At 40.2% G+C, this 18,000-nt stretch overlaps 1 protein-coding gene across 11 annotated transcripts in view; it reads left to right on the top strand.

Annotated features, from left to right (window-relative positions):
* The window catches only part of LOC102917890 (cation channel sperm-associated auxiliary subunit beta-like), a 189,370-nt gene that overhangs the window by 34,260 nt on the left and 137,110 nt on the right, over positions 1 to 18,000 (top strand). For 6 of the 11 annotated variants that reach the window (XM_076551253.1, XM_076551255.1, XM_076551254.1 and 3 more), the window contains 2 exons: positions 7,615 to 7,703; positions 16,282 to 16,422. The exons of 3 other annotated variants lie outside the window; for them this stretch is intronic. In XM_076551253.1, coding sequence (XP_076407368.1) covers positions 7,615 to 7,703; positions 16,282 to 16,422 — 230 coding nt within the window. Of the gene's footprint in view, positions 1 to 7,614; positions 7,720 to 16,281; positions 16,423 to 18,000 lie in introns of all 11 variants that reach the window. 2 more of the 11 variants (XM_076551261.1, XM_076551257.1) reach the window with 2 other exon arrangements.

The following is an 18,000-nucleotide window of genomic DNA, read 5'->3' as shown; positions in this document are numbered from 1 at the left end:
ATTGATATATACAGAACATTCCACCCTAACAAAAAAGAATATACCTTCTTCTCAGCACCCCACGGAACCTTCTCAAAAAAATGACCACATACTCAGTCACAAAGCAAATCTAACACAACAAAAAAATTGGAATAACCTCCTGTATTCTATCAGACCACCATGGTTTAAAGTTAGACATCAACAACAATAAAAATTACAGAAAGCCTACAATCTCATGGAAACTGAATAATGCTCAACTTAATCACCAGTTGGTCAAGGAAGAAATAAAGAAATTAAAGACTTCCTAGAGATCAATGAAAATGAATATACTACATAACCAAACTTATGGGACACTATGAAAGCAGTGCTAAGAGGAAAATTCATACCACTAAATGCCCACATAAAGAAGTTGGAGAAATCTTACACTAGTGACTAAACAACACACTTGAAAGCTCTAGAACAAGGAGAAGCAAAGTCACCGAGGAGGATTAGAGGCCAGGAAATAATAAAATTGAGATATGAAATCAATAAAGTAGAAACAGAACAATACAAAGAGTTGGTTCTTTGAGAAAATCAACAAGATAGATAAGCCCTTATCCAGACTAGCCAGAAGGCAGAGAGAGCATCCAAATTAACACAATCAGAAATGAAAAGGGAGACATAACAACAGACATGGAGGGAATCCAGAGAATCATCAGGTCATACTTCAAAAACCTGTATTCCACAAAATTGGAAAATCTGAAAGAAATGGACAATTTTCTGGATAGGTACCACATACCTAAGTTAAATCAAGACCAGATAAACTATTTAAATAGACCAATAACCCCTAAAGAAATAGAAACAGTCATTAAAAGTCTCCCAACCAAAAAAATCCCAGGACCAGATGGATTCAACACAGAATTCTACCAGATCTTCAAAGAAGAGTTAATACCAATACTCTTTAAGATTTTCCATACAATAGAAACAGAAGGAATGTTACAAAACTCCTTCTATAAGGCTACAGTTACTCTGATTCCCAAGCAAAACAAAGATGCAACAGACCAATTACAGACCAATCTTCCTCATGAACATTGATGCAAAAATACTCAATAAAATATTGACAGACTCCAAGAACACATCAAAACAGTTACCCATCATTATCAAGTAGGCTTCATCCCAGAGATTCAAGAGTGGTTCAACATATAAAATTTAGTCAATGTAATACACCATATAAACAAACTGAAAGAAAAAAACCACATGATCATTTCATGAGATGTTGAAAAGGCATTTGACAAAATCCTACACCCCTTTATGATAAAAGTCTTGGAAACATCAGGAATACAGGGAACATACCTAAACATAATTAAGGCAATTTACAGCAAGCCCACAGCCAACATCAAATTAAATGGAGAGAAACTCAAAGTGATTCCATTAAAATCAGGAACAAAACAAGGCTGTCTGCTCTCCCCATATTTATCCAATATAGTACTTGAGGTTGTAGCTAGAGCAATAAGACAGCAAAAAGAGATAAAGGCAATACAAATTAGAAAGGAAGAAATCAAACTTTCACTATTTGCAGATGACATGTTAGTATACATAAGTGACCCCAAAAATTTGACCAAGGAGCTCTTATAGCTGATAAACACCTTCAATAACATGGCAGGATACAAGATTAACTCAAAAAAATCAGTAGCCCTCCTATATACAACTGGCAAAAAGGCTGAGAAGGTAATCAGAGATACATCACCATTTACAATAGCCACAAATGATACAAAATACCTTGGGGTAACTCTAAGCAAGCAAAGGACCTGTATGACAAGAACTTTAAGTCCCTGAAGAAAGAAATTGAAGATGTCACAAAATGGAAAGATCTCCCATGCTCATGGATAGGTAGGATTAACATAGTAAAAATGGCAATCTTGCCAAAAGCAATCTATAAATTCAAGGCAATCTCTGTCAAAATCCCAACACAATTCTTCACAGACCTGGAAAGAACAATCCTCAACTTCATTTGGAAAAACAAAAACCCACAATAGCCAAAAGAATCCTATATAATAAAACAACCTCTGGAGGCATCTCGATACCTGACTTCAAGCTCTAATATAGAGCTACAGTAATAAAAACAGCTTGGTACTGGCATAAAAACCTATATGTGACCCAATGGAATCGAATTGAAGACGCTGACATTAATTTGCACATGTATGAACACCTCATTTTTGACCAAGAAGCCAAAACTGTACAATGGAAAAAAGAAAGCATCTTCAACAAATGGTGCTGGCATAACTGGATGTCAACATGTAGATGATTGCAAATATTTCTGTATCTGTCACTGCACACAAAACTTTAGTCCAAGTGGATCAAAGACCTCAACATAAATCTGGTTACTCTGAACATGATAGAAGAGAAAGTAGGAAGTAGTCTTGAACACATTGGCACTGGAGATAACTTCCTAAATGTAACACCAGTAGCACAGACACTGAGAGGCACAATTAATAAATGGGACCTCCTGAAACTGAGAAGGTTTTGTAGGGCAAAGGACATGATCAATAAGACAAAAATGACCGCCTACAGAATGGGAAGTTTTTCACCAACCCCACATCTGACAGAGAGCTGATCTCCAGAATTTCTAAAGAACTCAAGAAACTAGACAGCAAAATACTTAACAGTCCAATTTAAAAATGGGCTATAGAGCTAAACAGAGAAATCTCAACAGAAGAATCTCAAATGGCTGAAAGACATTTAAGGAATTGCTCAACATCCTTAGTCATCAGGGAAATGCAAATCAAAACGACTCTGAGATACCATCTTACACCTGTCAGAATGCTAAGATCAAAAACACTGAAGACAGCTTCCATTGGAGAGGATGTGGAGCAAGGGGAACACTGCTACACTGTTGGTGGGAATGCAAACTCAGTACAACCACTTTGGAAATCAGTATGATGCTTTCTCAGAAAATTGGAAATCACTCTCTCTGAAGATCCAGCTATACCGCTCTTGGGCATATACCTAAGAAATGCTCAATCTTACCACAAGGACACATGCTCAGTTATGTTCATAGCAGCATTATTTGTAATAGCCAGAATCTGGAAACAACCTAGATGCCCTTCAACTGAAGAATGAATAAATAAAATGTGGTACATACACAATGGAGTACTACTCAAAACAATGACATTATGAGGTTTGCAGGCAAATGGATGAAACTAGAAAATATCCTGAGTGAGGTAACCCAGACTCAGAAAGACAAACATGGTATGTACTCACTCGTAGTGGATACTAGATGTGAAGCAAAGATAACCAGACTGTAACTCACAGCTCCAGGGAGGCTATCTAGTAAAGAGGACCCTAGGAAAGACACAGGGATGGCACAGCAACAGAGAAATGGATGAGATCTACATGATCAAACTGGGTGTGTGAGGGGGTAATGGAGGGTAAAGGTTGTGGGAAAGAGAGCTTAGGGGAGTGGGAGATCCTAGCTGGATCAGGAACAAGGTAGGAGAACAAGGAAAGAGATACCATGATAAATCCACAAAGATGACTCCACTGTAGACTACTGGCAATGGTTGAGAGGGTGCCTGAGCTGACCTACTCTGGTGATCGGATGGTTGAACACCCTGTCATGATAGAACCCTCATCCAGTGACTGATGGAAGCAGATGAAGACATCCACAGCCAACCCCCCGGCAGAGCTCCAGGAGTCCAATCGATGGATTCTATAAGCAAGAGATATAGAGACCATGATTGGAAAAAATACAGAGACAACTAGCTAAACTAGTGGAAACACGTGAACTGTGAACCAATAGCTGAGGAGCCCCTAGGCCCTCTGGATAAGTGAAAAAGTTGTTTAGCTTGAACTGTTTAGGGGGCCCCCAGGCAGTGAGAATGGAAACTGTCCTTAGTGCATGAGCCTGATTTTGGCACCTAGTGCCTATGCTGAGACACTTTGTGCAGCCTTGGTGCAGGGAGGAAGAGACTGGACCTGTCTCATCTGAATATACCAGGCTTGGCTGACTCCCAAGGGGAGACCTTGCCTTGGAGGAGGTGGGAATGGAGGGTGGGCTTTGGGGGAAGGCTGGAGTTGGGAGGAGGCAAGACAGGGGAATCTGTGGTTGATATGTAAAATGAATAGAAATGAATAAAAAAAGATTTGAGACAGTCCCATAAAAACAAAACAAAACAAACCAATAAAAAACCCAAACAACCAAAGAAACAAACAAAAAGAATTAGTTCACAAAACATTCAGAATAGAAAAAATTTGTTAAGGAAAAAAAAACCTCCTTCCATTGTGTACACATTTTTGAGTTCTTTCTGCATCCTAGAATGCATGCTAGAATACAGTGGTGTTTAATAAATGGATAGATAGAAGAATTGAGACTTTCTATTCACAAATGTGTTGCAGAATTTGATGAGATATGAATTGTTCCAGTTTTTAGTTCCAAACTTTGTAGTAGGGGATTTCTGACATATCTGTAGATATAAGCCAACATTGGAGAGTCATAGAAGGAGAGGTGTCAGAGAAAAGAGTGATTGTATCTGGCTGTGGAAAAGCAGGTTGTTAGGGCCAGCTTTATATAAAAGCAAACAGTCTGTCTAGGTCTTTAAAGTGGGTAAAATTTGCATATGCACATATGAGAAAGTGTATGTTTCAAAAGCAGTATCAGGACACATGATAAACAATAGTTTGGAGGTAGTAAATTGCAGAATATGTGAGGGAAGCAGTGCATAGTTCAATCTGATGTGAAAGAAGGGATACAATCAAACTATTCTGAAAGACTGGGAGCTGGTGCATTTCATAGAGGTGCTTGCACATGAGGCAAAGAAATACTGATTTCAAACTATAATCATCGGGAGGCTGTTTACACTGATGCTTACATAGACAAATTTAATAATAACACTGAAAAATTATGTTGTACAAACAATATGCAGTATAAAATAAACTTATTCTTAGTTCTTACATAAATCTAATTAAGTAAGTGGAAGAGTAACATACTACAGCTATAGTTTGGGTCAATATGGCAGAATAGGGTGAGAAACACTTTTATCTTATCCTGTTAGATTCTATGGCTGATGTTTGTGATCTAATGAAAGATAGACAAACAGGAGAAAAAGCATGTAATTTCACTTGATTTCATTATTTTATGTGTTATTGAGATCTTTGTAGAAAGAAGTGAGATTCCAAAGAAGTGGTTAAACCCATGGGTTAATGTACTATTCAACGAAAAGTAACAAGTTGGAGAGAGAGGATAAGAGAAGAAAAAGGGTTTGGGGATCATAAACAGAGGAAGTCTGTTAAGAAATATATAGGAGGGAAATGATGGAACATAAACACTTTTAATACATTTGAGCAGACTCAGTATCAACTCTTTTGTTGTTGATGGGAAAAGCATGGTTTCTTTTAGCTTGAAATCATCCCAGTGGTAAAGTGGCTTATGTGCAGGGTAGCATGTTCTGATCTCTTCCAGCAGCAGTATGTGAACTAAATTGTTGGTGGGAGGAGTTTTGTTGCTTCTGGTTACATCTTCATTGATATACCTGTGTAACTGTGAGCAGAGCAATTATGCATATAATAAATTAATCCTGAGTTTTCTAATTCTGGTCTAAAATTCGGGTCCTTCCAGGGAATTTTTTTAAACAATCCAATCCTTTTCCAAGTAGTGGAAGCATGGGTTTGAGTTCTAGCAGTTGCAACTACAGTCTCCAACCCAATGGGACAGTCCAAACACAGCTCTGTTCTATAATAGAGGGATTTTAAAGACTTTATTATTTTAAGCTATTTTTTCTACGACTGTCTATACCCATTTTCTTTTCTCTCTTCAGGCTCTAAGCACATTTTTAAACACATTGAACCTTTTTAGGTGTTTTCTGTGTCTATACCTGGCCTTACTAAACATCTACAGTGTTCTCTGATCACATGAGATGAATCTTAAATAGCTATGTCTGCCATCTGGTGTGGCTCACATTAGTGCATGGTGCCTCTGTACACTGAGCCTATCCAAGAGACCTTGGTCACCAGGATGCCCTGCCAGGAAGGTACATTTGACTCAATGTTTTGATTTTTTTTTTTAGTTTTCTCAGGCCTTATGTGGATACAGGTGGCTGGCTGGATGTTTAACACCATATGTAGACAGATTTTTCTTTGAGGCACCAGCTCACAAAAAAAAAAAAAAAATGACACAGACTTACTATTAATTATGAAAGCTCACCCTTAGCTTAGATTTGTTCCTAACTAGTTTTTATAACTTACAATAAGCCATATCTTTTAATCTACATTCTTTTACACGACTTGGTTACCTTTACTCTGTACTGTCCATCCTGCTTCCTCTCCATCTGTCTGGAGACTCTACCTTTCTTCTTCCCAGAGATCTCTGTCCAGAAGTCCCTGCTATACCTGCTGCCTAGCTCTTAGCCATTTAGCTTTTTATGAAGCCAATCACTGTGACACATCTTCATACAGTGTAAAGGAATATTCCATAACAAGGCTCCTAAAATCATTCTTTCTCACAATGCCTTGCTTTGTCCTGTCAGGCTAATGAACCCTGTTCTTTTGCTAAGTAGGAGTCCAAGCCTGTGTTTCAAACTATAGGGTTACATGTTACCTTTTCCACTGTACCCATTACAACCTCTTTTCTCCAAGGTAAGATGAAGGGATCCTCCTTCCAACCTCTTCCTGCCAGTAGCTCTCTATGAGAAAAAACTCCATCTCTAGCCTGGTGTGATGGTGTAAATCTGCAATTCCAGCACTTAGTAGGTGAAGATAGGAAGATGGCACTTAATTTGAGTACATCCTGGGCAATACAGCAAGTTCAAGACAATCCAGGACAAAATTATGAAATCCTGTCTCAAAAGCACCAAAACTTTCTCTGCTCCAGTTTTTAATCATCTTATGCTTATAACAAGAGTGAGGAACTTGAGAGTTTGGTGAAGTCCATAGTTTTTGTCACCTTCTGCACACTTGACATCATGGTCGAGCATACCCTGCACTATATTTTAATGCTTTAGCCAACCCCTCCTTTTATGACTCCTAATAACATATGTTTAAGAAGAAAAAAATGTGCACAGATTGGGTTTTCTCTAAATACAATGAGTTCAAAATTACAATTCTGTTCTGTAGAGGATGGGAAGGTAATTTAGACAGAATCTCATGTAGTCTAGTATGGCTTCTGACTGTTGACCCTCCTGCCTCCATTTCTTGAGACCTAGAATTGCATATGTGCAACTCCATGCCCAGGTTTAAATATATAAATCTTTTCTTTTTTAAGACAGGGATCTTCTGTGTAGCCTTGCCTGTCCTGGAACTCACTTTGTAGACCATGCTGGCCTTGAACTCTCAGAGAATGGCCTTCCTCTGCTTCTTAAGTACTGGAACTGAAGGTGTGCACCATCACTGCCCAGCTATTAATGTTTGTTTTTTAAAAAGTGATTTATGACCCAGCAGTGGTGGCACACACTTTCAATCCCAGTACTTGACATATCTCTGAGTTCAAGGCCAGCCTTGTTTACAAAGTGAGTTCCAGGACAGCAGAGGGTACACAGAGAAACCCTGTCTCAGGAATAATTAAAAAAAAAAAGGGAAAAGAAACATGTTTTATCAGTTTGAAAAATGTGGTACTTTTCATGTAAGTCCTTCTATCTTGACATGTTTGTTGTTGTTATTGTTTAGGTGAGAAGGAGAACCACTTTGTTTGTTCCAGTGAAGAGGTCCCCACAGACAGTCAAATAATCAAGTTGTTTCTTTCCATGGACAGTTTGGTAAAGTCCACTAACTGTATGTATTATAACCCTTTGGGCCCTTTTAAGGCCTGATACAAATGCAATGGCACTATAGTCTCTCAAGTGCTTTCTACTGTCCAGACAGGAAGGTGAGATTCTATGGAATTGTGTCTGTAGCTGGATAGGGAAGTATATTTCATTTAGCCATTGAGCATCCTGGGTAGCCATGCTCTGCGAGTGTTGTTAATAAATGATGCCTACCTCCCTTTTCTAGACCAGCTGCAACCATCTTCAACTGATATGAAACCAATTAGTTCTTTTGAAGTTTGACAGAAGTAGCATGTCAGAGAAACATACCTCACATGACCTTAAGAAATAGTTCTTGTATAACAATGACCATGTTGTGGTTGTCATTTTGTGTAAGCCATAGTATGGCCTTTCCATTCAAGAGATGGGGCATTTTTAAGCAATAAAACAACAACATAAAATAAAACAGAATATTAAAATAGTCATGGACTATGGCCATGTATAATGGCTCAGTGAGAGAGTGCTTACCTACTGTGCTCAAAGCCTTGAGTTACACACACACACACACACACACACACACACACACACACACACACACACACACTTGAAAATCCATGTAGCAATTGCTAGCAAAAACAGATGTTAATAAAATAAAAACCCACAGATTATCTAAAAATCAATGACAAATACAATTGAAACCCAGAATTACTTTCCAGGAAGACACATAATTTATCCCTAAGTCTCCTTTAACTTTGTCCCTAATTCTATTCGATATACAAAATATATACTTAATTTAGGTTTTGAAGTAACAGTGCATGAGAGGCCTGTGCCCTTTTTGTTTGTGATTTTGTACTATAGGAAAGGAAAGGTAGACTTACAAAGCTAGGACCAGATTGCTTAACACTTTGGTTTCAGTTTTTTATTTAAAAAATTATTTGTAGAATTATTCATTTTATTTTATTTGTATAGAAGCTTTGCCTGCATCTCCTCATGTGTACTACATAGGAGCACATATATACATGCATGCCTGATCCAGAAGAGTTCATTGAATCTGTTGGAGTTACAGAGTTGTCAGCCATAATGTGGGTTCTAGGTCCTGTGGAAGAGCAACAAGGCTCTTAACCACTGAGCCATCTCTAGTTTCCATTTTTAGTTTTACAATTAGTATTCAAGCCCATTTTTACATAGTTATAGTGAAGTACATGTCACCTTGGCATTGTTTTAAATCATTACTTACATCTTTAAAGTGTTTGTGTGTATAATCAAAGTGCTCTGTGTTCATTATGAAACTTAATTTCATTCAGGGCCTTTTCTGAGGGAAATCTTTTGCTCTGATGACTCTTAAAAATAGGACTTTCCAGACCAGATCAGTAAGATATCTAATAAGTAAAGGCAGTTGCCACCAAGCCTGATGACCTGGGTTTGATTAATAGATCCCACATGGTAGACAGAACTGATGGCCACAAATTGTTCTCTGACCTCCACATGCATGCTGTGGCAGAGGTGCTCATACATGCATACGTACACACACGCACACACGCACGCACGCATGCACGCATGCACACACACACACGCGAACACACACACGTAATTAAAATTTTAAATCAGATGTACTTCCCCAGCACCTGTGTTCCCACTCCCCCTTCACTGTTTTATTCTATGATTGATGATGTATTTACTCTCTTGGTCTGTCTTTCCCTTTGTCTATCTATAACTTCCCCCACTACTCCATCTAACCAGTTTGTCTGCCTGACAACCCCCACTAGACTGTAAATTCTTGAGTGGCAGGGATTGTGTCAGTTTATTCTCCTCCATATCCCTAACACCTTCTACTCTGCCCAATGTATGGTAGATATTTTTAATGTTTTCAAGGCCTCCCCCTAATATTTTCATTATTTAGGCAGGACAGGGTCTACCACTTAGCTCAGAAAATCCTGGAATTGGGTATTCTTCTGCCTCAGCCTTCTGAGTAGTGGAATTATAGGTGTACCTCTGAGCCATTTCCCCATTTTCAAGGGAGAGAACTTGAAATTTGGGAAGATCCCAAAGTATTCTTTTCAATTAAGATTCTGTGTATGCATGTTTTCACTGCACATGTGCGTATCATGTATATGCCTGGTGCTTTGAGAGGTCAGAAGAGGGTGTTTTGGTTCCCATTACTGTAGTGACAAACTGTTGTGGACTTCCATATGTGTGCTGTGAACGGAACCCAAATTTTCTGCATGAGGAGCAAGTGCTTCTAACTGCCACACCATCTTGCCAGTCCCAGACAAAGTATTCTCAATTAGTAGGAGAGACAAGAGATAAATCTCAGTGTCTGTTTTAGGTTTTCAGTAAAATTCAGCATTCATGATGTGACATTGCCACATCCCTTTTTAAAATTTTTTATTAATGCACTTTTTTTATAGATTCTTTGGGAAATTCACATCATGCACCCCAATTCCACTTATTTCTCAGTTCCTCGGTATCTGCCCTTCACCTTTGTAGTGTCTCCCCCCAAAGAAAAACTAAAAAAAGAAATAATAAGATAAAAATAGTAAATAAATAAAATAAGAATATAAAAATGCAAATAAGAATATTAATTAAAAAACAAACAGAAGGAAACAAACTCCACTTCATTCCTCCATCTTTCCCACCTCTCCATCAACTCTTCATTTGTCTTGGTGGCCTTGGTACCTGCTGTGTATCATGCCCTTTTAACCAAACAGCTTTACTTGCAAATGTTAATTGTGTAATGTGTTGTTGGTCAGGTTCAAGGCCTCTGGCTTCTGATACTCCATCAACACTGGACTCTCACTGAAACTCCTCTCAGATATCCTGCAATTATGATTCCATAGGACTAGTCCATTCCCATGCTCCAGGGGGATTATACATGGGGTAGATGTTGGAGAGTGTCCACTCAAAGCCATGGATGTGTGTCTGGGTGGTAGTCGGGTTATTCTGACTAGGCTGCTGGAACCACCCTCTGCAGCTTAGGAGTAGAGCTAGCTCTCCTACACCTGAGGTGAGGGCTGGGAGCAACTTTCCCAAGTGTCTATATGTCAGGAAAAGTGGGGAAGAGGCTTTCCTATTAGGGGTGGGGCCACCTTTCCAGTGCCAGGATAATCAGGGTCCCTTATCCCAGGGCTGGTGAGGGGTGGGGTTAGCTCAGCACGGACCCTTGTACTTCAACACAGGTTTCAACACATGATTCTTATAAGTAAATCTGTTGTAATTCTGAGGATTTGGTCCCAGGTTTTGAAACCAAAATGTGAGTTTTGCGTCCTGACTACCTGGGAGTCAGGCAACACCTCGAGCTGCTTAGAACAGCTCTGGTGGTTGGAGCTACAAGGAGGCAGCCAAACCCTAGATGGGTGAGGTATCCTGGACACCTCTGCTCTGGAGGTATCCTGGACACCTGGAGCTGCATAGGATAGCTCAGATGGCTGGTGCTGCAAAGAAGCAGCCCAACCCTGGAAGGGAATTTTTCTGACTGCTCAGGAGAGTCACACCTGAAACTGCTTCAGCAGGGAAGGGTGTCCTGACTGTTTGGGAAAGTCAGTCCTGGAGCTGCCAGGATCTCTGCAGGGAAGGATATCCTGAGTCATTGAGAGTCAGTCTATACCTGGTGTGATGGGGGATGGTCTCCCCACAGCATATAGCAATCCTTCTCCTCTCTTGGAAAGCCGCTACAGCTGAGCTTTGCTCAGCCCCCACCTAAGGGGGGCTTCCTAGCAGAGCTCTGCTTCTCTGGCCTAAGAAATTGCACAAATGAAGCAGTCTCCTCAGGCTCCAGAGAAAAGTGTTACTTTTTCTGTTCTTGCTCTGTCCACTGAGGAACATCTCAGCAAGGATCTTCTGTTCAGCTTCCCCTTTCTCAGTCTGCTATGAAATGTCACAGCAAGGTTCTTCTCTATGCCAGTGAATGAAGGTCTTCACACCCAAAACTCTTTTGAGAAAGAGATTTATTTGGGAAAGAGGAGTCCAGGAGAGTAGCTGCTTCTACCAGGGTGAAGAGAACAACTCACAACTGACCAGGCAGGGCGGTTTATATAAGATGTCTTGGGGGTGGAGTCAACCAGTGATTGGTTAGTTTTTTTCTGCCCAGGGATTGGCCAGTTTTGTGGGCTAGGGACAGAAATGGCCCTGATTTCAGGACCAAACTGTATTTCTTTCACTGGCCTTTCTTGGCTTTTTGACACTACCTCTAAGGCCAGGGCACATTTCTTTCACTGACTCTGATTCTAGGGGCCAAGATTGTTTCTTTGGTACTGGTTTCAAAGTCAGGGTATGTTTCCTTGGTTCATTTCTCTGGCTCAGGTCCCAAACCCAGGCGATGTTTCCTTCCCTGGTCCTGGGTACAAGGGTCATGATTCTATTGCCTTGCTCTGTGATCTGTTGTTTTCACAAGTCCTTTAGCCAGGAGCAGATATGGCTCTGATTTGAGCCAAACTGTATTTTTTTCACTGGCCTTATCTGAGCAGTCTTTACCTAGTTCTGTGCTCTAGGGTCAACGTGGGTTCCTTTTGCCAGCCCTTTTTCCTACACTACTCATGGACCCCTGTGATAACACAGGCAAGAGAGATCAACACAGACCCCAACTGCAGCAGAACCATGGACCTAGATATGCCATCAACCCCAGCCTAGGCCTGGATGTTACCATGGCCCTGGGGAGCAGTGCAGGCCTCTCGGATTGACTTGTTCCCAGACTCCAACATGGCCACATGTGTCACCTCAGACCACAGGCAGTGGCATAGCCTTCAGTGACCTCAACACAGACCCCAGCTGCTGTAGGATTACAGACCCAGACATGGCCCCTCCCATATCTTGGGCCCATACATCAACACAGTCCCCAGTGGCAGCAAGGCCCTGGTGACAGCATGACCCACAGGCACCCACATAGCCTCAGGTGTTGGCCCAGACCCAAGGCATCTGTACTGCCTTTGGTGGTAACCAGAGCCATGAACATTAATGCAGACCGTGGCTGCAATAGAGCCATGGGCCCAGACATGGCCCCCAGCAGCAGCTCAGGCCCAAATGACAACATGGCCACTGGTGGCAGCACAGGCCACTCATGTCCAGATGGCCTCAGCAGCAACACAGCCCTTGGACCTCAACATGGCCATAGGTGGCAGCCCAGAAGTTGGGCATCCTTGTGGCCTTTGGTGACAATGTGGGCCATGGACATCAACACAGATCCCAGGTGCAGTAGGACCACAGACCTAGATATGGTCCTAGACAGAAACCCAGGCCTGGATGCCATCATAGCCCCAGGTGGCTTCACAGGCCACTCAGATCTGCATCAATCTGGTGGCAAGGTGGCCCTCTGATAACAAAATGGCCCCAGGTGGGGGCCCAGACCCTGGCATCCTCATGACCTTCGAAGGTAACAGGTTCCATGGATATCAACACAGATCTTTGCTGTGATAGTTCTACAGACCCAAAGATAGCCCTCACCTCTCTCCATAGCTCGGGGTGGCATCCCTGTCTATGCAGATTGGGATGGCTTCTGCTGTGACATGGCCCTCAGACACCAATGTGGCCATATGTGGTAGTGTTCCAGACCTTGGGCATCCTCAGGGCCTTTGGTGGTAACAGGAGTTATAAATATCAACATAGACTGGGTGCTGCAGGGCCACGAACCTGGACATAGCCTTTGACAGCAGTCCAGGACCCAACACCACTGTGGCCCCTGGTGGCAAGCAGGCCTCCCACAGTACTTTGTTCCTCATTGCCTTGGCCTCTTCACATCTGTGCCTCTCCTTAGGACAGGAACCATTAAGCCTCTCTCTCTCTCTCTCTCTCTCTCTCTCTCTCTCTCTCTCTCTCTCTCTCTCTCTCTCTCTCTCCATATTTCACCATGTGTTTGCTCACCATAATGCTGCTCAACTGCCTGGCACAGTAAGGCAGTTGTGAGCCTGTAGTTATCTCTCCCTGCCTAGGGAAAATTGCCTTATTTAGCAGGAATCTTAAAAGTTATTATTAATAAAGTCAGACCTAAGGCCAGGTATTGGGGTGAATGCTGGAAGATCAGAGAAGAACAAGCCACAGCTACCTCAACTTGCCAGTTCCTCAGACTGGAAGCTAAATCCTTATCCAAAATGGATGGGTCTCATCTGAACTGCTGCTCAAAAGCCTAAAAGCTTAACTGGCCAAATGCTTCTAGTTTCTGGTCTCCATGCCTTACTGTTTTTGCCATCATTTCTTGGGATTAAAGGCTCACTTCTTGGGATTGAAGGCATGTGTCACCATGCCTGGCAATGTGGCCTTGAACTCACAGAGATCCAGAGGGATTTCTGCCTCTAGAATGCTGGGATTAAAGGTGTGTGCTACCACTGCCTATCCTCTATGTTTAATATTGTGGCTATCCTGTTCTCTGACCCTAGATAAGTTTATTAGGGTGCACAATATTTTGGGCACCCTAATATTTTTTGTCTAAAATTAAAAAAGCTTATAACTAATACAAGAAAAATTATATCCAATAAGTATATACAATATATAGTCAAGAATTACATTAACAATGTCTAGTCCATTAACATTTGACAGATTCAGACAAAAAACTCCATTATATATATTAACAATGTCCAGTCCAGTAACATTTGATAAACTCAGACAAAACTTTTTCATTACTTATCCTATTTAAAACAAGTAGTTTCTTTTTAAAAGTATTTTTTCTTTTCATAATAAATTCAGTAATCTCCCTTTTGTCATTTTGATATCTTCCCCTTTTTCTTTATAGAATAGATTCAATGATCTACCCATTTATCCTATATTTTTCACCTTTTTCCTCAGAGTAGATCTACCTCATATCTATATTCTCTTCTTTCTTTTTCCTTTTTTTTAAACAAAACCCCTGAATCTAATGTTCAGCTTTTTTCCTGACCGTTAACAATTAACAACTTGTAACCAACCATTGTAAACAATGACAATATCCAAAACTCATTAAACAACCAAAACCTCCCATCCTACCTCATGGGAATGTGGGCATCATTTTCTTAAAATTACTTCCTGCTTTCTGAGGGTGAAGACATCTTTAGGGAATTCTGGAAAGAAAATTTTGGGGTTAATTGTCAAGTCCTGTATCATTTGTCCAGTCTCTGTATAATAGGAAATTTCAGGGCTTGTCACAAGTCTTTGTTCGAGTAGTCTAGTCAAGCTGGATCATCTCAGCTAGTCATCTCGAAATTGTCCTGACCATTTTGTAGTCCAAAGTTGAACTTTTGGTGGTGTTAATCAGCTTAATGTTTTTACCATAGTCCATGTGGAATCATCTTTGTGGAGTCCTGTCTTCCTTTTGAAGATTTCAAAGTTGCTGTTAGGCGTGATCATGGTTCCCTGCAGATTTATTTATTTATTTATTTATTTATTTATTTATTTATTTATCTATTTATTTATTTATTTTTGTGCCTCCTTTGTGGTTTGGAGCAATCACAGTCTGATAAATGTCTGTCTCTCAGAACCATGAGTGTTCTTCCCTGGAAGAGAAAATCTTCACAACAATTTCTCCCCACCATTTGTCTTGCCAAACTTTTCCAAACCGACCTTTGCCCATGCTTTCTTGTAACATGATGGTCCTTGCAATTCTTCTCTGAACAAGCAGCAGTAAACTCCTCATCCCAGGTATCATCACCGCAGTCACCAACACGAAGAGAAGGAGCCAGCAACTTGGAGCAGCAGCCACTGCCTCCATGGTCCCACCACTGTGGCTCAGCCCTGGCCTAAGCTTCTTCTAGGTTGGCCTTAAACTCAGAATCTTCCTGCCTGCCTTCTTCAGTAAATCCAACCAGTGTGTCACCACAACTGGCTGAGTGTAGCTTGGGTCTGAGCTGGGGCCTACAAGGCCATAGGCAAGAGGCTTTTTTGTGAATTCATACCACGAACATTGGGTACCAGCCTTAGGTGAGTGTGTGTGTGTGTGTGTGTGTGTGTGTGTGTGTGTGTGTGTGTGTGTCCCCATCTCTGCCCGCTCAGTCCTAATGGCACCTCTCAGGTCGGTAGTTTCTTCTTCCTTCCCAGGGCAAACAGCCCTGAGAAGGCATGTGTATGTCCATCTCTGCCTATTCTCCATATCCCTTTTAAAACTGGGAAGTGGACAATAAATTTAAATCCTTTTTAATTTAGTCACAAAACAATACTTTTAATAAAATGATATTTTCCTTTGGTTTTTCAAGACAGGTTTTCTCTGTGTAGCTTTGTTCCTTTCCTGGAACTCACTTTGTAGACCAGGGTGGCCTCCAACTCATAGAGATCCACCTGCCTCTGCCTCCCGAGTGCTAGGATTAAAGGCATGTACCACCACCATCTAGCTAATAATATTTTCTACATGTGAGACTAGTTGGTTTTCATTTTATGGTTATGAAAAATATAAACTTACCATTTTTATGTCTAAAACACTCTAATAAAGATGAATTGAAAAACCTTAGGACACTAAATAAGTTACTGAGTTCAAGGATATGCTTATAAAAATAGGTCTTCCTCACTGGAGATGGTAATTACTAAAAATTTTTATCAGCAATTATTTTTCACAAACTTACCCTCACTAATAAATTAATGTAATATGCTTCTCCATGTCAAATTCTCATTACTTGTTATATTTCTTTCTTTCCTAAAGAAAGTCTACTGTTCAATCCGACATGAAAACAAAGATACTTCAAGGGCACGTTTGAGTGTATTTACATCAGGAGGCCTTGCTCCCAAACTGATAATCTCTAACAGTACATACCTTGAAGACTTCCACTTTAACTTATCTCTGGTAATTATGCTTTGTTTTATACTATGGTATGTTATTGAGAAGAAGCACACTTTCTCTTATTGGATATCTTTTTACAAGTTGGAAATTAATGTATCTCTAAAAATGTTTTAAATTCAATAATACATGTTGGATTATTGGAATATTTCTTTACACTGTATGAAAAAGATATGTCACTGTGACTAGTTTAATAAAAAGCTAAATGGCCAACAGCTTGGCATAATTTTGGGGACAGAGAGAATGCTGGAAAGAGAAGGGTCGAGTTGCAAGGAGATACCAGGAATGCAGAGCAAGCAGCATGGGCTTTGCTAAGTAAAGGTAACCAATCTACATTAAAGAATATAGACTAAAAGATATGGATTAATTTAATTTATAAAAACTAGTTAGAAACAAGCCTAAGCTATCAGCTAAGCTAGCTTGATAATTAATATGAAATCTCCATGTAGTTTTGGGAGCTGGCAGGCAAGACAGAAAATCTGCCTACAAATACAGCATATGTTGTTAATTAAGAAGTCATATTTTTTCAAGTACTTAAAACACATTAAAAAAGAAAATGATGATGGTGGTGGTGATGTTGATGATGATAAAAACACATTAGCTAGGCATAATGTCACGTGCCTATAGTTCCAGCACTCAGGAGGTAGAGATATGAGAATTGCTGTAAGTTCAAGGCCATCCTGGAATACAGAGCAAAATCCTTTCTCTGCACCCCCTTTAAAAAATAAATCACTTGGGGTTGGGATTTAGCTCAGTGGTAGAGTGCTTGCCTAGCAAGCGCAAGGCCCTGGGTTCGGTCCTCAGCTCTGGAAAAAATAAATAAATAAATAAATAAATAAATCACTTAGAAGAAATGCATTTGAAGCAATTAATTATTTCTGTTGCTTTTGAAGATCTAACATCATTTCTGCTAGCTTCAATTTCTTGCAGCATTTTCAGTGGCAGTCAAATGGCAGTGAACTCGAGTTGATCCCCACCATCTATAAAAATTGTACCTAATTTTAAACGAAGTTATCATGATGAATTCACATACCATTCAACTCACCCACTGAAAGTTCATTGGTTTTTAGTATATTCAGAGTTGTACAGGCTCACTAGTATATAATTCCAGAACATTCATCATCTTGAAAGACAACATGAAGTCATTAACAGTCACTTCTCATACTTCTAATTCTTCAGCCCTAAGCAACCACTGTTCTGCTCATGTTCTCTCTCCCTTTACATAGATTTTCTAAATCTGCATAGCCCATATAAATAAAATATATTATCTAGTATTGGTAGCTGCCTACTTCAGTTTTCATAATGTACCCAAGCTCCATACATAGCAAGGGAAATGTCAACGCATTATTCTTTCTACGAGTAAATAATACTTTACTATAGACATAGCAAATTTGTCTATCAGAAGGTAAATATTGGACTTATTCCTATCTGTGGTTCTTATAACTGCTGCTGCTGTGTATATGGTTCTTTTTGTGAAAATAGGTTTTTGTTTATTTAGGATACATATCCAGGAATGAAATTGTTGGGTTATATGGTGAGGAACTGTTTTCCAAGGTAGTAGTACTCTTTTCTTTTTCTAACCCT

The sequence above is a fragment of the Peromyscus maniculatus genome, chromosome 14 (assembly GCF_049852395.1).
Source record: "Peromyscus maniculatus bairdii isolate BWxNUB_F1_BW_parent chromosome 14, HU_Pman_BW_mat_3.1, whole genome shotgun sequence".
Lineage (NCBI taxonomy): Eukaryota > Metazoa > Chordata > Mammalia > Rodentia > Cricetidae > Peromyscus > Peromyscus maniculatus.
The sequence above is the reverse complement of the archived record's forward strand: the minus strand, read 5'-3'. Positions and strand labels throughout refer to the sequence as shown.